Source organism: Aspergillus eucalypticola, assembly GCF_003184535.1.
Source record: "Aspergillus eucalypticola CBS 122712 chromosome Unknown BO83scaffold_8, whole genome shotgun sequence".
Classification (NCBI taxonomy): domain Eukaryota; kingdom Fungi; phylum Ascomycota; class Eurotiomycetes; order Eurotiales; family Aspergillaceae; genus Aspergillus; species Aspergillus eucalypticola.
This window is the reverse complement of record NW_020290282.1, coordinates 379,826-399,066: the sequence shown is the minus strand read 5'-3', so window position 1 is coordinate 399,066 and position 19,241 is coordinate 379,826. Positions and strand designations below refer to the sequence as shown.

Here is a 19,241-nt window from a genome sequence, read left to right as displayed (position 1 = left end):
AGGGATGGTGAGAGCCGGGAAGGATGGGAAAAGAAAAGCAGAGAGGATGGGTCGGAAAAGGAAAAAAAATAAGGGAAGAAGAGCAAGAGGGGCTGAAGGTGTGGGAGGGAGTAGAAGGGGAAAGGGAATAGAATAGGGAGGAGGGAGAGATAATGGGGGAGAGTTGAGAGAGAGAGGGGAGGGAATGATGGGATGCTGCGACTACAACTTTCTCACTCTCTCTCTCTTTCGCTCTCAACTTTAGGGGAGACCGACTGACTTGACAGGCGGAGACAAGCGGACGGGATTTTCCAGAGAACGCGAGAAGGAACGCCAGGCACACACCCTCCCGAACCGTGCCCTGTATTTCCTTTTTACTTTTCGATTCTTTGGTTAGTATTTCTTGATTTATTACTTTTCTTTCTAATTTTTTTTTATTCTTTTTTCTTCTTTCCTTCGTATGTCGCTTTTTGTTCAATCCAGTGATGATCCTTAAAAATCGTCCATGTGTATTTAATTCTTTTTCTATTTTGTTCGCCTTTCTCACGTTCGCTTTCTTGTTCAATCTAAATTCGTTGAACCGACAAGGAGCAGAAAAAGTAAAGAGATCAATTTGGAGGGGCGCCCGATTAAAAATCCACGAGGGGAAACCCGATGGAAGTGTATTGTATGGACGTAGTATGCAACGTACGCATAAGAAAATCTTTTGAAGACTCTGATCTGATCTCAAAAAGCTCACATCCAAGTAGGGGTGAGGTATTCTACGATGACTCTTATTGCAGCTGCGAGTCATACCAGAAAATACCAGGAGAACTCGCCATAATCATATCTTTCATCATACAATTATTATTTTGAGTAATTTCTTGAAAGACAAGGAATGGGGGGAATTATGATAAACGAGCATTCTTGCTCGGTTCGAGAGGGTGTCCCTCCCTTCACTTATCGTATCATCGAAGCTAATATTATCAGGTAGATTAAATGTTCGAACGTCTCCTGAATCTCTTTCCACTCTTTCTTTTCTCTTTTTCTCCCCTTCTGCATCAGTCAACCACTCTGATTCGACCAGCTAGGCGGGTGAGACTAAGACACCTTTGGGGCTGTACGGTAAGTCCGGTTCCATATTGGTAACTGGTACTAAAGTTAGGCTGGGAAACTAGCGGGTTGTAGTTCTGCGGCCGTTGTTGCCATTCGGTAACCATCGTACCGCACATACGATTCGTCCCCAATAATACCTCCATATTACGTTAGGAGCGGGTCAACCATTCCCCCCCCTACAATGGCCAAACCCGGCTCCATCCTTGCGAGGTAATCGAAGGCGACGCTACTTGAGAACTTGGATAAACGATGTGCGGGTCTGGCTGACTGAAGATGTCTTTGCATTCGCCTCATCGGCCCATCTTTCCCTCGTTTGATAGGAGATGTTCGTTGTGGGGGATTTGGCCCTCCGACACGGAGAGTACGTTGTAGTAAAGAAAGTAGCTGGACCTCCTCCTACTTACATTACCAGATCTCTGTAATGGTTGGTATTAGTGATCAACTGCCGAGTACGCGCAATAGTAGAGAAGTAGAGAGCCGCCTCCTTATCTCTTTTCTTTTTTCCTTTTCCTTTTTATCTTTTATTTTCTACTTTTGGGTAAGTTCAGTGCAGTGCTTTCTTCAGATCTTTGGTGTGCGGCAGGAATCGATAATTGATACCCAGAGAGTATTAATTACTGAAGAACAACAGAACGTGCTGAATGCATAAGACCATAATCAACTGGAACCAATTAGTATTGTCTAGTAACCTGAATAGTCCAATCGGACGAACAAATTGGAAGCTGATTTGCGACCACACGCCTGCTAAATTTCTTAGCTGTCACGCCATGACTACCAAATGGAGTCTACCTCCAAGGAACTGAACCCAAGCACGGAAGCTCGGAGAAACAGCCTGTGGAGAGCCAGTAACTAGTAGCACTTAGCTAACACTATACCACAGTACTAGTAGTTACTTTTGTAATATTTGACTACTTAAGTAGTAGTAACAGTCGCTAGGTAACTAACATTGGTACCTCGGCCGCTGGCACCACGGATGACTAGGCGATCGCGTTTGCCAATAATACCGATTAATGTCATTATTATTATCCTTCTTATCCAAGGATAACGCGATGCCAAGACTGCAACAACAAAAAGGTTGCCAAGTTGATTCTACCAAACTCCAGTCTCTTCTCCAGTCTCCTGATGATACGAGTCAAGATTTTCGACGATTATCCTGCAATGATCTTAGCCAGGATTATCGCCCACCCCAGATTCTTTGCCCAACGCACAAAGCATGACGAAACATTGAGGGGGATTTGCCAATCCCCAATTTCCCAACCCTACCTAGACTAATAGTTTCTATGGACCGTGTATGGAGTACATGTATCAGACTAATGATTGAATCTTTTATTTTCCTACATTACCAGTGACAGGAAAACTCTCCTGGCCATGTCCCGACTCAGGGAATGCTGATCTCTAACCAACCAGTGGAATCTTCCCGTGAGGGATTCCGCGGTTCAGATTGTTCCACCAAGAGTAACCTAATCGATAGCCACGGTCCGTGTCCCCCTCAATGCCGTTGAAGTTGAAGTGACCGGTATCCACGGAGTTTTGTCGCAGCCTCCGACACACTCTCTCTCAGCTCCCGGTTGTGTACCATGGAAAGGTTCAGACTCCCGAATCAATGGATGAGAACCTTATTCAATCTCTTACTACGGTTGTGTACATGATGTCAGCGATGATACTCGAGACTGATAACGCATCCTCTCATCCCTGAGACCGATTCAGAATCCATCTACAGCAGTGCGGAGGATATGTTGTGCTGGTTCCTCAAACCCTATGGCCACCTGTTTGTCAGCTACAAGCTATAGCCAAGAAAAAATGTGTGTGTCCTCCAGTTGGGTGCGCGGGGAGAGCGCAATAGACTTGAATTGGATCTGAGTGATCTGAGATGCCGGGTCAATTGCAAACGAGACTGATGTACAGTCAATCTTCAGATTAGAATTTGGACTATTGATGCAGTGCAATGCAATGCCCAGTATTTGACATACCAGTTTGCTTCCAGTGACACGGTTTGCGGTTTCTCCCCGCTTTGAAGATATATCATCATGATGATGGATCTTGGTGATTGTGCTTACTACTGAAGATTGCTGAAACAACACGACGGAGGATTGACCTGGTCAAGCAACGGTACCCGTTAGCACAAAAAAGAGAAAGCGAAAAGCTCTATTCTATCATACTTCTCACTAGTACTACAAAATATTGATGCCGCAGGTCGGTAAGTATGCGCTATATCCTTCGGGGGGTTCTGGAATCGGTCAATGCACTCGAATCCTAGTTGCATATATTTCGGTAGTGCCTACCCTCCAAAACACCACGATAATCGTGGGCTTAGCGTACTTATACTTCGTATATAATCAATAAGCATGCAAGCTGAAACTATGAAGATTTGCTAAACGTAAAGATGGCGAAGCGAGGAGAGCGCAAAAGATTCAATAGCTTAGCCACAAGGGATCCCATCCACCGTATTCCAACCTACTTACGACTGTCGGTGAGCAACCCTGCCTGACTGGTCTCACTCAGAGAGTGACCGCCTACATACAGTTTCCATTAGGTTGGGTCACTGTCTATCGCAACGTGTTGGGTGTGTAAGCTACGGCCCAAAACCACACAGGCGCCAAATGGTTATCTAGATGGACGGATGATGAGGACGGTACATCAAGCCGGCCGATAAGTCGCGGGCGCGGTTTGACTCGGTGGTGCATGCGGAGATTGTACTTAGTGGAAAGGCCCACCATTACTAAGTACTAAGGCACAAATTGTCATCCACATTCCGCCCCTTCGCTACCAGCTTGTCAAGATCATCTACAATTTCAGTCTGACTGTTTCAAAAACAGAAAGGCAACTGCCATCGCTTGACTGGCGTCGATTTTCAACGGTCATCGCGAGAAAGACGGGGCCTGAGCTGCAAGTTTCCCAGGAAGTGGATATATCCTCCATCTATCGTCTATCCCCGGTTTAGTGCCATCGCAGATCCCCTGTAAGGAGTTCCCGCGTGATCGACAAGCAACGTCGCCATCTCAACATCTTATTCGGGGCTTTGCCTTCCAACCGCGTCACTTCCATGCTAACTTGACAGACGGGCTCCGGCGGGCGCATATCATCGCCTATCCTGCAGTCTGAATCATGGTTGGCGTACTGATATACGGAGTTACTTGCTTCTAGTATCATCCATCCTTCCATTTTGCAGAGGCGAAGGAAGAGGGAACGTTCTGCCGTATTCAGATCAGTTCGTTAATTCACGACAGTAGTAGTAGTATGTTCCGATGCCGCAGTTGGCAAGCACGGGCGATACTCATTCGCGTGGTTTCCAATCCACTGCATAAACCATGGATCCTGGGCCAAGTTTGAATTTGACGAGTCAGCAAGTCAGGAAGCATCAATTTCAGCTCCTCTTCTCAATGCAATTTCTCCAGGATCCACTATCGCAGAGTACTCCGTACCTCGGCGAGAAAGAAATATTTAAAGTGGGAAAGCAATTTTGAGAATTTATGCATTGACTCGATAGCATGTTGCCTGAATGCTCATCGAATTGCAAAGTACGAAAAGAAATAAAAAGTGGATATTCTTGGGTCCGAATTATACACACTACTACACATTAACCAGACGAACATCATACGTTGCGGAGAGTGTCCTCCGTAGCATCGGACGTCAACCGCGGTTCCACCGTTTTAACCCGACTATCTATCAGTCGGAACCAGGTTCATACGAATGCCGAACTGTCGAAAGCTGGGTCAAATACTGTGCCGTTGTGCTACTAACACTGATAGTATATTTGCTTGTTGTCCCTGGATGCTGGGATGCTTATCCGAACATCCGAGCAAAGGCCGAAAGGATCGCATGTCATAGACCCATCATGATGCCACAAATTAATTAGCTAATGATAATAGAATACAAACTTGTCAAGGGATTGCAATGGCTGGCCTGAACGCCATCGAACGGACCGACCAACCTACGCGGGGTGCCTGACCATTGGTTTGCCTAATGCTTATTTGCACCACTCCGTACCATGTCAACGGCTGTCAGTTACCCCAAGCGGCGTCATGGTCAACCGTTGTGTTAAATCAGTGGCGCTTTCGACTAGCTCACGTTGACGTGTATCTCAATAGCGGGGACAGCGAAAATGCGGAGTTGAGAGATTTAGGTCCAAAAAGCCAGATATCCTGACAAGGTTCCTGCCATTGGATGGCCCAACCGCACGGTCCTCTCTATTATATATAGCCCAGGAGCGTTGAAACATGGGGAGTAACCTGGCACGGACATGCTGGTAGCTACGACGCAAACGGAGTGGCAGATGCTGACTCCTCCATGGAGATGATGGACGAGCTTCCTACTAACGGATTCTTTCTCGATGACTGCAGTGGTTGAGTGTCTGCAAGACATTGAATAGCCTATAAGACCCAACATACTCACCTAGGTGAGAGGTTGAACCATCTGATTCACCAAATAAACACTCTCTACTACACTATTGATGGTTATGGGCCAATTGCTAGGGACTATCAGCCTAGCACGAGCAAAGCGCGCTTGAATCATCCAATCCCGCCTCAAACGGTGAATCCCTTATATCCGGGGAACCCAGAGTGTGGAGTACATACAGTAGTTAGTCACTAGTGGGCAGCACCGAAGCACCGTCTAGTCTACTGTAGTCTAGCCATGCCATGGATCCCTCGCACGCAAACATGTCAGGTGGCCTTTACACCTAGACTGCTAGTATTACAAAGTAGTACTCCATAGTTTCAAGCTAGTAAGGAATAGTAAGAGTTCATCATTGCGGACATGGCTCCTTCGGACAGTCATCGGAAACGGCGCCTCATTGTCAACCCAGATCTTCCCTCCCCTGGTGTTATCTCTGGGTTCAGACATCGTACTTTTAGGCAGAAACTAGGGGCAATTACTCCGGACTCCGTACTTCACCAGCGTACCCTCTTTGGTCCGGTCGCAACCATCCAGGGGCTAGATTATATAGTAGTATCGCTACACCTATGACTACTAACTAGTGAGACGGTAGTAACTAGTCAGCCTGGGCTTTATATCCGAACCTCCTCAAAAGGGTAGGAACCGACCCAAGCCAATCATTCTCCCTCGTCCCCTTTGAGACCAACTAAATCCCGCATTATCATTCGGGCGCATACTACTTACCGGCTTATCACCAAAATGGTGCCCCTCAAAAAGAATAACAACACATTAAAAGTCAAAACATGAAAGCAAGGGATAAAGAACCACCATAGCAAAGTCTTCCTCACCAGAATAGCCTATAAATCCATGATTGGTCACAGAAGACTGGAAATTTCCCGGCCCGCCCGCCATTTTGGTTTCTGCGGCCGAGATTGAGATCCCCTTCTCCTTCCTATAACTAGAGAAAATATTATACTTGTTAATAAAACTGGTAGGGCCTTGATGCCTGAAATTCTTATTCCTTTACTAGTTCCTCTAGTTGATCGAGCTAAGCAGGACACATCACTCTGCATTTAAGTATTCACCTACTGCATGTTCTTGCAAGCATTGTAACCGGGATATACCTGAAACACCGAGTGACCCTCTGATCTGTCCTGGCATAATAAGCCGTTTAACGATACATTGCGTTTGTTTTTTTTTTTCCCTGCAAGCTGCACGGTAGGGGGAGATAAAGAGAGATACTACCTTGAAAGGGGGCACATGGGTACAGGGTACTCCGCACTATCTTGTCTGGTCTTTTCTGTTTTTAATGTTGTTGTTCCTTTTGCTTGGTGCGCGTGGGTTATGATTTCTACTACTACTACTGATCTGATGTGGTTCGTGTGCCTGTGCCAGGAACGGTCATCTGACTGGATGTCGTATCTCCCTCACTACCACCATCATTTACCACCACCACCACCACCAAGTACTAAGACATTACCAGCAGTGAGACCTTCCCGCCAAGTATGATTTTCCGTTTGTTACCCCGATCGGAAGTTCCTTAACCATCTAGTTTCTATCCATCATTAGTCACTAAAAAGAACCAGTGGAGCACCCAAGAACTCGTACAGTAAGAAGTGTACGAGAGAGTAAAAAAGAAAAGAAAGCGGAAACGAAAAGGAATAAGTGGTGTAACTGCGGCAACATGATTCTCGGGCCAAAAAGAAGAGGTTAAGCTAGTTAGCGGAATCTGCATGTCGCTGCAACTGGAAAGCCACCAAGCGGGGTTTGTGTTGCCCGGTAGGAAATCCATTTGTTCTTGGTGACCTTGGTTTTTAAGCGTTCTCACTTCGTGCTTACTGCAGTCGCCCTGTGAAGAGGGGCGGTGGCCTACCGATTGTCTGCCGACTCTGAATCCACACCGAGTTTGTCTGGTGGCTGGATGGAAATTGGAAAGGAAAAAAAGGGAAATAAAACTCGAAATCTATTATTGATAAAGACGAAGCCAGATACAGATACTAACTACAACCCTTGCACTTGCCTGGCTCTTATCTCCAATTCTTGACAACATCCAAGGTGATCAGCAAGTGGAGCTCTAATGATCGAGGGCTGGCTGAGATCAAGGATCCTTCCATTCTCCATCCAACATGCTGATTGATTTGCCCAATGCTCGCCGGACCGTGAACTTACGCCCAGAGCATTGAATGAGACTTGAGGTGCCGCGCACGGGATTATCTCAGACAAATATTCCTATCTCGACCCACTGCGGGGTCCATGGGTTTCGGGAATAGAAGGATTGAGGAACCGGAACCCTCTTCATGAACTGATCAGGTCTGGCGATGATAAGTCGATATCATACCATTGCGTGATCTGATGTTGTCCGTGGATTGGACTTGCAACTTCATTCGCTATGCGAAGCCATTATTCACTCACTGTGTTGCAATTATTCCTGCACTTGCTGCTTCTTCAATGACTACTCCTCGTCTGGAAATGAAGAAAGGCTTTGCTTCAGCTACGAGTGGGGATACTACTCAGTGGAGACCCTCATATTTTTGGTACTTAATAATAGGTACTTGTCGCTGATTTAGCTTCAGCTTTCCCGGTATTGGTGGGATAGCGTGAGACACGCACGTTCGCTCACCGGTGTGAGGGCATTTTGTACCTTGGATGAGACCATTGTGCGGACAATAGGAACGAAAATAGTAACGAAATGGAGGATGTCAATATCTTTCTTCCTCGGACCATTGGGTTCATACCGTACAGCTCTGGAATCAATATAGTAAGTAGGCCAGAGTATTGTCTGTTCTAGCTAACTTTGCAGTATCTACGTATTATGTAGTACATTGAAGGCTGACCTGGATGTATCATAGGTAAGCATACATAACCTATGATGTGATTAGAATAGATGTATAGTATACTACTTCCGAAACATTACTCCCATCGGGATCAAATTGCGGATTATGACTTACACACAATGGGACGCTTGTACAGCCAATGTCAAATAGTTCAGTAGCTGCTCATATCTTTACTCATGATCCACTGGATATATAACCTGGCATCATATCTGCATAATGGACACAGCTTGTATTAGCGATAGAGGCACTAATTCCCTCAATTCCCGATTATGAGACTTTAAAGACCATGAACACATATACAATATTGGACTTTTCCCATGTAGGTAGTGCGGGTTTCTACTACTATCTTGAAATCGCTTAGCTCAGAGAGTATATGTCCATGCTGCAAGTTTAGTACTAGAAGCCACTAGCCAATATGATGTTACTTGATAGTACTATATTCTAGTTATACATTCTGTCTTACTATTCATCCACCGATTTTACCCACCTTTCAATCTCTCAGATGATTTTCGAGGGTATTACCCATTATCAGCAGCAGCAGCAATAACAGCAGCAATAACAGCAGCAATAACAGCAGCAATAACAGCAGCAGCAGCAGCAATAACAGCAACATGTTTGCCTACTACTCAAACTGCCCATTTGCCTCGATGTCCATATGGTCATTGTCTGTTTTGTTCCTTCACTGCGTCGAAGACCCTCGTCTTCACTACGTCGATAAACACAAGATGCCCTTCTTTGTTTCCCACCAGCTTTGGGATTCCTACTCCATGCAGAGATGAAAACTTCTTCTAGACGCATTTTCAGTCTACTTCATCTCTTCCATCCGATCTTGACTTCCCCTGGGATACTTCTCATCAACCAGATCCCCTCGTGTGCTTCAACCCAGTGTTAGCAACACCAAGTCAACATGACCCAATTGGTTGTTCACTGGTTCGCGTGCAATCACTTCTACCCTGAATGGAGGAACACCCCCATACCTCCTTGGGCATCCCCTGGGACTATCCTCCGCCCTACAGCTGCATTACACGGCTACGACTGCTCTGTCTGTCTTGATCCGCCAAGCAAGATCCAAGAGGCACGAAAGTCCGTTCTGATGACTGCCACTGCCCTCTCAAAGATTATCGATATCCCCGTTAACGATGGCGGATTCATGCACGGGGTTATTCGATTTTATGCCCGAGGTGACCATCTAAGATGGCTACAGCCGCCTACCCCTGATGCTCAGCTTTTGGCACCCGACCCATATTTGCATGCATTGATGATGGAATCGTGGAGGAACACATTGGGCGAGTTGTACTTCTGGACTAGGCCTGGTTATCTCTTCGATGTCGCTCTAGCTGAGGTGAAGCGGTCGGAGCCAGACAACTACGAGCTCCTCAATTGGTCTGGGACAAATTATATGCCAATCTGTCCGTACTATTACGTGTCAATGCCACCAATGGCGCAGCCGGTTGCTAAGCCAGTGCAGAGCTCTTATGATTCGGCACAGAGATCTTCCCTGAGATCACAGGCTTCATCCAATCTGGTACAGACACCTATGAGAAAACCAGATTCTAGTGTTGATTCGACACAGTCTTCTTTCGATACAGCCCGGACTGCTTCTTCAGATCAGAGCCTCTCTTCCCGCGTGAGCCAGAGTCCCTGCCATGAGGATATCATACAGCAGGTAGGTACCCAGAACAATACCACTACGGCTATGCAGAACGTCCAGACCTCCCAGGTGTCTCTGCCCTTTGTGAGGATGGACCCCTCCGTGGCCCTAGATGATCCGTTCGTTGTCGAGCCTATTTCGGTATCCCCAAACTCATATATTCAGATGGTTCCATCACTAACTGTGTGGCAGGGGGAGGGTAGCTGGTCAAGGCAAGACGACCATATTGCCGACCTGATGCGCCAACTCAGACTACCCGGGCCAATGGTGAGAAATGTATCACCAGACCTTGGTTCACCGACACCTTCAACTCCTGAAAGGATATCTGCGAGAGTAGTTAATCGAAGCAGAGATTCGGAGAAGCCCTACAAACCCACTTCGCTCGCCAATGGTACTTCTGCATCTTGCGACGATGATGAAACTTGGTCTATGGAAGATGCATCGGAATCGTCTTTCAAGAACGCAGCTAACGCTCGTTCCGAGTCTGCAGCTTCCTCCGCTGGCAGCCCCGTAGTGGCTTCGGAGAACGATAACAATCAAAGATCGCCTGTGTGCAATACTAGTGATACTCCACCTATCAGATGCACAACCGTCGATCCCTCCTTGCTCGTGCTTGAGAATAGCCTCAAGATGTATCCCTCTATTGAACCCACGTATGATGCTGCTGCAATCAGACCTCGATCACTCTCACCCGCAGAAAATCCCGAACATGAGCTCCAAGTTGGCTCCCCCGGTGGGAAGGATGCGGAAGATACAGACTCGCTAACTTTCAATATTGGAACGGAGAATGACTGCAATACGGATCTATTTACAGCTACTTTGGATCAGTATACTGTAGAGCAGCTGGCCGCGCGGCAACTCACAAAGACTCCAGAGTTAGAAGAAAGCAACCCGAATGAATATGGATTTGGGTTTGGATTTCAACACAGTTTATTTGATGGATTCGACTTTTTGCTGCCCGAAGAACAATCTGAAATACCTTTGGAGTCGAACTTGATGTTTTGAAGGGGATGATCGTTTGTGCAGCAAGAGAGAAATGCGACCTTGTCCTTCGACTCACGATTTCATGATATTTATGCTTCTCTTTGGGTTCATTTACATTCGCTTCAAGTCTGTTTTTCATGCTTCATCAAACTGTTCTTTTCTTTTCCATTCTTCTGCGCATATGTACACGTAGTTCTTTTCGGCCATACTTTTCTTTGCTTGCTATCTGATGGGGTTATTTCGGATATTGGGTTATTGCTTCCTGGGGGATACGGAGTGAATGGCAAGGAGGGAGTCATTAGGTTCAGTTTTTATGACGTGATTTTTTTTTCGCATTCACGGAATTCTTCTGACTTTTAGCGAATAGCGAAACAATTGCACATCAAGACCTTGTTCTATAACATTCAATACTAGTCGTGTGATATACAACTACCCCAGAACCACGTGCCGACGGCAAGCTGAATCGGCTTATGCGGGCACTGCATAACTACAGGGAGTAAGCAGCATAAAACATGGGGCCGAGGAAGAAGAGAGAAGTAGTCTACCCCGGGCAGTTCCGTACCATACCGTAAGGGAAACCATTGGTTGCTCCTGGCAGAAAAAGCAACCCGCGGTACCAATAATCAGCGGGAAACTATTATCATATCACCAGCCACATGTTTCTCGGTTCGTCCGAGGCCAGCCCAGCCCGCGCGGCAAAGTAGCAGCTACTACTACTTAGTTACTAGGACTTAGCTCCTCCTTTCTTATCCCCATCATTACTACCACACACCTCCCCAGCCCCCTCCGCTCTCCCCTCCCTAAGACAGAGACTTGCGATGTGACTTGCAGCTCACCGCGACCCATCCCAGTCTATGCGCCACTATTAAGCCCCAAGTTCAGTGTGATCGCGATGTCCTTTCCTTACTCCCAGGATGCTCGCCGCCGGCGGGTCGGAGCCGGCGCCGGCTTCAGCTCCACTGGTAATAGGACCGTCCTGGGATATTGGGTGCCTCTCGCTGTTACCGTGGGCATCGCAACTGTTAGCATTGCAGCCTGGATCTGGAGCGAACGCAGCGAGGACGATGACGATAATAATAACAATAACAATAACGACCGCGATACTACTATCCCCCCTCCGCACGATGACCGCTTCCCCGCCCCCGAGGGATACCCTCATGGCGAATATGCGGACGATTACGCCCGTTCAACCGCCACGGATATACCAGGGGATGATGCTAGCATGATGGCGCGCATGCAGGGTGCGCTGCGCCGCACTCCTAGTCCTCAGCAGATCTTCGATGGCGCTAGCAAGAAGGTTGCTGCGGGAGTCGCTGCCGCGGGAGCTTTCGTGGGTGGTGCGCTGACCTCGATTCGTGAGGAAGATAGGGGCGACTTTGAGGATCATTCTCGCTGGTCGGAGGAGGTCGCTTCGAGAGCTCAGCGCGCGGAACAGTCTGCGCCGACTATGACGGGGGCGTTGCCGGTTCGTGATGTTGGGGTTGGTGGCCCAGTGTCTGCTACGAAGAAGAGGACTGTTGCGATTGTGGTCTCGTCGGAGTCTGCGCAGGTGGATCCGGAGGATATCGTTTCTCAGCATGTGGTAAGTCTCGATGGTTCGGTATGTGCCAAAGCGGTTTATGCTAATGAGTTTCTGTTTTCTACGTAGTCTATCCTTTCTCATCTCCCCGAACATGTCAACCTAGATACGGCTAGGGTCTTCATCATGATCTATGCCCCCGGTCTCAAGCACGCCCCGAAGCAGGGAAGCTCCTCTCAGCCGGACTTGTCTGTTGCCTCTTCTTATTCCAACATCGCCCCCGAAGAAGCTGTTGCGTCTGGTGAGCTTCCCGAGGGTGAGTCGCCCTCGGAATCTCGCCAGGTCGATGAAGAAGAGGGCTCTACACCACTGTTCAAGACGATGTACACCCAGGCGCAGGCACTTGTGGAGAAGGAGAATACCATCATGCCCTTCAGCACCGCGACAGGGTTTGTGCATCTTCTTCGCCACCTTTCTCCTGAGGTAGTGTATGTTCAAGAGTCCCTTACCGGGGAAGCAGGAGAGCATGTAAAGCTCTTCTCTGGCTGGGTTCGGGAAACAGTCATCGTCGTCGGAGGCGAAATTGGTCACGGTGGTCTTGTCGACAGCGACGATGAGTCTGCTCTTGCAGACAAGGGCGAGAAATGGTGGCAGAAGGAGGGTGTGACAGGCATTGGCAAGCGAATTAATGTGGTCGATGTACACCGCATTGGTGATGATTGGAGGCGAAGGGTGTCTGGGCACGACTAGAGCAGAGTCCAGCCGTCCGGCGCCATTGGGGATGTTGGTGTCTCAGCGTTGGCTAAACCTCTCGGTTGCCTTGCGTATAGGTGTGCCTTATGTTATTTTGATGAACCTTCTCTTTTCTTGTTATTGATTCCCCTGTCTTGATGAGATGAAGAGGATTTACTCTTCATGTTCTTTACCCCTGTGTGAATATTGATTGCATGATGACCGCGAAGCATGGTCTACTTAGCTTCTACGGAAGCGATATATTGGAATGAAATGAGCCTTTGCACATAGCGGTGAGTCTACGCGTTAACGTACTCAGGAGTATAAACTCTGTATAGATTTTGTCATAGGTGGTCAATACTTATCCCGTACATGATGTATGTATGATACTCATGTGTTGATAGCCATGGTGCGTAGTACTTAAACGACTCATCCACCACCTAATTTCCGCAGCCAACACCACACATTCAGTTCCAACCGAATAAGCTGTGTATTCCCAATAACTCAGCAATGGAAGATGGTATGTGAAATGAAAATCCCCATGTTATATATTTGTACTTCATTACTACCTGCACCCCTATACACTTTTCTAGTTTGCATGCTTTATATGTTATAATTATGCTTCCAAAACCTTTTCTTCCTTTTTTTGGCTATTCATTCACTTCCCATATCTCTGCCTCAGGTTACTTATAATATTCACTTTCTTTACAATCTTTCAAACTCTTCCTACACACCTTCATTCCCTCCTATCTCTCATACATAATCTTCACGGGCTTAATTCATAAACTCATACTCACACTCCTCTCCCAATTGTCCCATATCTATCTACTCCATATCCAGTCCATACATCCTGATAATCATTCTCAATCATGGCTTCCTTGAAGTCTGACATCTTTTCGGAGCCACTTCCAGGTCTTTCCCGTCATAGCACATCAGATGATCCGGTTATCAACGGAATTAGCGCACCATACAATATTCTGGCTGATTTGCCACCCTCCTGTCAACTGCGCTCATATCAGTCATGCTCAACTTCGAAACGGTTACAAAATGCGCTGAAGGCCATTTACACCGAACTGGAGCAGAATGGAGGGGATGGAAACCAATGGTTAGTCCTCATGGGCATGCCTCAAACGGCCATTGACAGGCTGAGCGAAGCGGATGACATACTGCCCGATATTGGAGTTCGGTTCATGTGGGAAGCAAATACAGGGCTCTTTAAGGTCGTGCCATCTGCTTCACATGAGTTCACTACGACAGAAATAATGCGTTACATCGAAGACCAGAGAGCTCAAATGGGGACACCACGAACAGAAGTTTTCTGGGGGAGAACAACCACGAACCCTGGTACTGTTTCGACACACGGCAAGCAACCTGACGAGTGCTTTTATCCTTCGAGCCGCCCGATTTCTTTTGGCCAGATAAATGGATGGCCGACACTTGTTATCGAAACTGGTGTCTCAGAATCTATGGCAAAGCTCCGGCGCGACGCAACCTGGTGGTTTCAGAATTCTTCTGGAGACACTAGAATTGTACTTCTTGTCTCGATCAAATCCAGGAGCAGAGAATTACGCATTGAGAAATGGCAACTTGCCCCTCCCAACATAGGTAGACCGGGTACTACTAGACAACTTATCGACCAATTACGCCAGCAACCCGACCAAATGCCACCTCTAGTCCAGCAGCCCGCAAATATGCAGCTCGCATTTTCTATTCAGGAGGTAGTCATTACGCCAACGTCGATAATCGGACAGCCTCTTGTGATCCCATTCAGGGCTATGTTTGATCGGCAACCTACTGGAGCCGAGCGAGATATAGTCATAGATAATGTGGGCTTTCGCGAGATTTCACGTTTCATATGAGTGACAAGTACAAAGCCACGTTGGTGTGTTTGTCTCGTCCATCATCAGCCTGCTAAGACCCCCAAAGCCCAAGGGCACCCCTGAGTCGCTAACCGCAAGATGCTCTCCACAGAGCCCCAAGAGCCACTACTACGGTATTATGATGACTATACTCTCTACAGATTGCCTTTTTGTACTTAGTTTCAATCAAATTGCCTAGATTTTGAATAACACCGTAGTAGTTGGTCTTCAGTTATGTATCGAGAATGACAAATTAGATGTTAGCCATCACTAGAATGATTTCTAATTTTTCAGAGTGGAAGGAATACAAATCTTCTTCAGTAGCCTGTCATACAGATGAATAGAAGATATAATATCTGGAATACTCCATATCGCAGGCGCGCGGCACTAAACCCAAAGCGGTAGTCAGGTGACCCCGACCTCCTTCACGTCGCCCGCGGCTTGGCATCATACAAACTCCCTTTGCAGAGCCACAACCGACCGTCGACCGACTCTTCCCACTCGCTCCGAGCCTCCCCTGCCTTCCTTGCAGGTGTCTGTTCGATGGACTTTCATACCCTTTGTCTGTAGCGACCCGCGCTTTGTGCAAGTGTTCGCATTGAATCGGGCCAGTTCGTTGTCGTGCCGCCCCCGATCTCCGCTCCCCACATGTCTCGCGCTCCGGCTGTATCATCAACCACGACTCACGGCCCTGTCCTCATCCTTCCTGGATCCGGTTCCCCCAAGGTCGCATTTATCAGCTTGCGACCATAATCGCGCCGCGGTTCATCTCCGAGACTATGGCGACCGCAATTTCGAAGCCGACCTCGCATACCCCTAAGATGAAGCGACCGCCCCCGCCTTTCGTCCAGACCGGAGTGAACGGAGTCAAGTCTCAACAATCCTCCTCTTCTTCTCCTCCCTCCTCCGCGAAACGTCTGCCCGGTTCGAACCAACCGGCTTCAGCAAGCTCCGCCGGCGGCCCGACGTCAAATGGCGTCAATGGCGCGGCTAATGCGGCTGCCGGCTCGAACAAGGCTACTCAGAATCGACCTAAGAAGGAAGCGCAAAAGCCCGGTGACCAGGCTGCGCGGTTACAAAAACCATTGTTAAGGTCCTTATCCATTGACAATGATCGTCGCGCAGGGAATAGGTGTCCCGAGCCATATGGTAAGCTCTCAACCCGATCCACATGCGGAGCCCCTGCGTACTGACCATCGGGTGCGTCATAGTCAAAACGTCGTCTTACATCCTCAAGAAGTTCTCCAAATGCCCGCCCTCGCTTATCCTCCACCTTCACCCAACACATTTCCGCTTCGAGCAACAAGATGGAAGCTTCCCTTATAATTCCGAGATGAAGGTCATCATCGAACATATTCGTGCCGGAACCGTTCCCCATGATATGATGGAGGAGCTGTTGCGGGCTAATGTCCGATTCTATGAAGGCACGCTTCCACATGCCTCAACTTCACCTCTATCTGGTGGACTTGGCTAACCTCTGTAATTCACAGGCTGCCTCATCGTTCGCGTGGTCGATCACAAGTCGGTGTCAGCCCAGGCCAGGAAGTCGACTGCGCCGACTTCCAACGAGAATAACACCCCGTTCTCGATTCATAACTATAACGAGCATGTTACACCATCGGCTTATGTGCCCTACCCAAAGCAATCCCAATTAAACTCCGATAAGCCGACCGCCAAGGAAACCCCAACCGGAAATCAACCCGATACGAAAACCAACGGCGAGCAGTCCGGCGACTCGGAGAATCGTGCAGAGGAAGCTACATCGAACTCCGCTCAACCCAAGCAGCCTCCAAAACCCCGAGTTTTCACTACCGTGCTCCACCCAACTCCACGTTCCTTGCAAGCGGAACTCACTTTACTTGCCACTACACCCGATCCCAAAGCGGCGAAACAGTCGGCATCAAATGCTGCCTCGCGTCCTCAGCAGTCCTCGTCTACAGCTCCACCATCTCCAGGAGGGTCATCCAATCAGACTGAGCGTGGACATCCTGCAAAACGACAGAGAATGTTGGTTGAACCTCAGGAGTTTCTGGAATGTGAAGCGAGATTGACAAGAGCACTGGCTCCACCTCTCTTCTTGGACCCTGTCAACAGTTTCGACGCTGTGCAAGATCTGCTGAAGATCATGGAGAGCCCGCTCCACCGCGATCCGCCACCCTCACCAAAGAGGAGGAAACGTACCGTGGCTGAACTCGCTGCTGACGAGGCGCTGGCTGCCGAGGAAGAGAGATTCATGCTCATCATGGATGAGCGTCTGGAGCCTACCTCCTCCGGTGGTGCTGGAGGGCCGAAATCCGCGGTCGTGGATGATACGGGTGGTGGTGCACCATTTGAGCCTCGATTCTCAAGGTTCAAGACGCTTGAGAATATCCGTATGCAGCATGAGGAGAAGGCCAAGCGCGAACATGAAGTCAAGATGAAACAGGAGTTGGCTAAACGACAACAGCAAGAGCAGGAGAGGGAGAAACGTCGCCTTCTGGAGCAGCGACAGAATGAAGAGCACGCTAAGGAAGAGGCTCGTAGACAGCACTTTGCCGCGCAGGCTCAGGCGCAACTTGCGGCGCAGCAGCAACAACAACAACAACAGCAGCAGCAGAATCGGCATGTCATGGCGCAAACTAACGGGGTTAGCCAAGCGCCGCAGTCTTCGCCGGTGGTCCGTAATCAGACACCCCACAACACCTCTTCGCCTGTTGTTGGCAACACAATGGCCGCACAAGCAAGTGTTCCTATGAGCATGACGCCTTCTATGCAGGGAGCAGGCAGCCCCCCGAGGCCGCCATCTGCATTGCAGCACGCCCATCCTACAGTTATGAGCCATCCGATGGCACCTTCCAGAAGCCAACAGGGACAGAGCCGACATGGGACACCACAGATGACTCAAGGAACGCCAGCAATGTCTCATGCTACACCTATCATGCGCAATGTAACACCAACACAGCGTATGAGCCACGCCAGCCCGAGTCACACGACAATGGCCCCAACACCGGTGATGAACCAGGCTACCATGATGGGAACACCACAAATGGGAGGCGGAATGGGCCTTACAACTCAACAGCAACAGCAGATGCTATTGCAGCAGAGGCAACAACTTCTCGCCCAGCAAGGGCACATGGTACAGAATCAGTTCTCGCCCAAGCAAGTAGCTCAGATGCAGGCCAACGCACATGCGCAGCAGAATATTCAAGCCCATCAGCAGCAGATGCTACAAGCCCAGCAGCAGAATTTCCAGGCACAGCCCAAGTTCCCGAATCCACAAGCCTATCAGGCTCAGTTGATGCGTGCGCAGCTCGCGCAGATGCACATGGCTCAGCAGCAGCAACAGCAACAGCAACAGCAGCAGCAACCGCAACAGCAGCAAGGCCAGCAATCACAGAATCAACAGGGACAGGTACACCAAAACAGCCCACATATGAACCCTCAACAGCAGCAAATGCTAATGGCAGCGGCTCAGGCCAATGGAGGTCATCTGCCACAAAATATGCAAGGAGTAAATTTGGCACAGAACGTCATCACTCCACAGCGCTACCAGCAATTATTCACTCAGCGATTAGTACGGCTTAGGCAAGAAATGGCGGCTCGATTGATGCCACAGTACGGTTCACCGTCGCAGTTCCCACCACATATACAACGACAGTACACCACGGGACTGGAACAGAATGCCAAAGCCTGGGTTCATGACATTGTTCGACGAGAGCGCGAGCTGATTCAGCAACGTGCCAACCAGGTTGCTCAAGTTCAAGCTCAGGTGATGCAGCAGCAACATCAGCAGCAGCAACAGCAACAAAACATGATGCAGAACGCCCGGGGAAGTAGCTGATTTGCTTTACCTTCTTTTTCCTTTCATTCTAACTACAATATGCCGCAGGGCTATTCTTTCATCTTTACCCTTTTTCTTCAAACCTTACCGTTCTTATACCTTCTATCGGATTTGGACAGCGCATGGCGCTCCCCACGAACCTCCACGATTATACATTGGGATTATTCTGTTCTTTTTCTTCTTTTCAAGCCCTCGCTTATTTTTTATTCATTTCTGAGACTGTGCATAAGGTATTGGGAACCAAGGCAAAAGAGGTTGGCGTTTTCATATTTTTTGTAAGACTTGGGCCTCCTTTTCTTCTTTTTTGGTATCCTTATTTATTTTGCTTTGCTTAACTTTCCTTCTTTTTGTCTTCCTGGTTTGCGCTTGGCGATTTGATTTGCTTGTACCACAC

At 48.4% G+C, this 19,241-nt stretch overlaps 5 protein-coding genes across 5 annotated transcripts; all 5 read left to right on the top strand.

Annotated features, from left to right (window-relative positions):
- The first annotated feature begins 4,405 nt into the window (after positions 1-4,405).
- Positions 4,406-5,062, top strand: BO83DRAFT_235793 (uncharacterized protein). The gene has a single exon (XM_025526928.1). The coding sequence runs from the start codon at positions 4,574-4,576 to the stop codon at positions 4,928-4,930; it is 357 nt and encodes a 118-aa protein (XP_025389628.1). The 5' UTR covers positions 4,406-4,573; the 3' UTR covers positions 4,931-5,062.
- Positions 5,063-9,189: 4,127 nt separating this feature from the next.
- BO83DRAFT_387306 (uncharacterized protein) lies at positions 9,190-10,938 on the top strand (the record flags this gene model as incomplete). The annotated part of the gene is made up of 1 exon (XM_025532706.1): positions 9,190-10,938. The coding sequence occupies one exon, from the start codon at positions 9,190-9,192 to the stop codon at positions 10,936-10,938; it is 1,749 nt and encodes a 582-aa protein (XP_025389627.1).
- Positions 10,939-11,579: 641 nt separating this feature from the next.
- On the top strand, positions 11,580-13,464 carry BO83DRAFT_334855 (uncharacterized protein). Its single transcript, XM_025528388.1, has 2 exons — positions 11,580-12,499; positions 12,566-13,464. Exons 1-2 carry the CDS (start codon positions 11,810-11,812, stop codon positions 13,184-13,186), a joined length of 1,311 nt encoding a protein of 436 aa, XP_025389626.1. The 5' UTR covers positions 11,580-11,809; the 3' UTR covers positions 13,187-13,464.
- Positions 13,465-13,647: 183 nt separating this feature from the next.
- Positions 13,648-15,259, top strand: BO83DRAFT_377114 (uncharacterized protein). The gene is made up of 2 exons (XM_025530904.1): positions 13,648-13,688; positions 14,081-15,259. Exons 1-2 carry the CDS (start codon positions 13,679-13,681, stop codon positions 15,025-15,027), a joined length of 957 nt encoding a protein of 318 aa, XP_025389625.1. The 5' UTR covers positions 13,648-13,678; the 3' UTR covers positions 15,028-15,259.
- Positions 15,260-15,806: 547 nt separating this feature from the next.
- Positions 15,807-18,979, top strand: BO83DRAFT_462429 (uncharacterized protein; the record flags this gene model as incomplete). The annotated part of the gene is made up of 3 exons (XM_025537292.1): positions 15,807-16,176; positions 16,239-16,487; positions 16,518-18,979. 3 exons carry the CDS (start codon positions 15,807-15,809, stop codon positions 18,845-18,847), a joined length of 2,949 nt encoding a protein of 982 aa, XP_025389624.1. The 3' UTR covers positions 18,848-18,979.
- Positions 18,980-19,241: the final 262 nt, after the last annotated feature.

Coding starts and splice junctions, on each gene's coding strand:
- BO83DRAFT_235793 (XM_025526928.1), top strand. CDS start 4,574: ATGCTCATCGAATTGCAAAGTACGAAAAGAAATAAAAAGTGGATATTC.
- BO83DRAFT_334855 (XM_025528388.1), top strand. CDS start 11,810: ATGTCCTTTCCTTACTCCCAGGATGCTCGCCGCCGGCGGGTCGGAGCC. Junction 12,500..12,565: donor ATATCGTTTCTCAGCATGTG/GTAAGTCTCGAT, acceptor TTTTCTACGTAG/TCTATCCTTTCTCATCTCCC.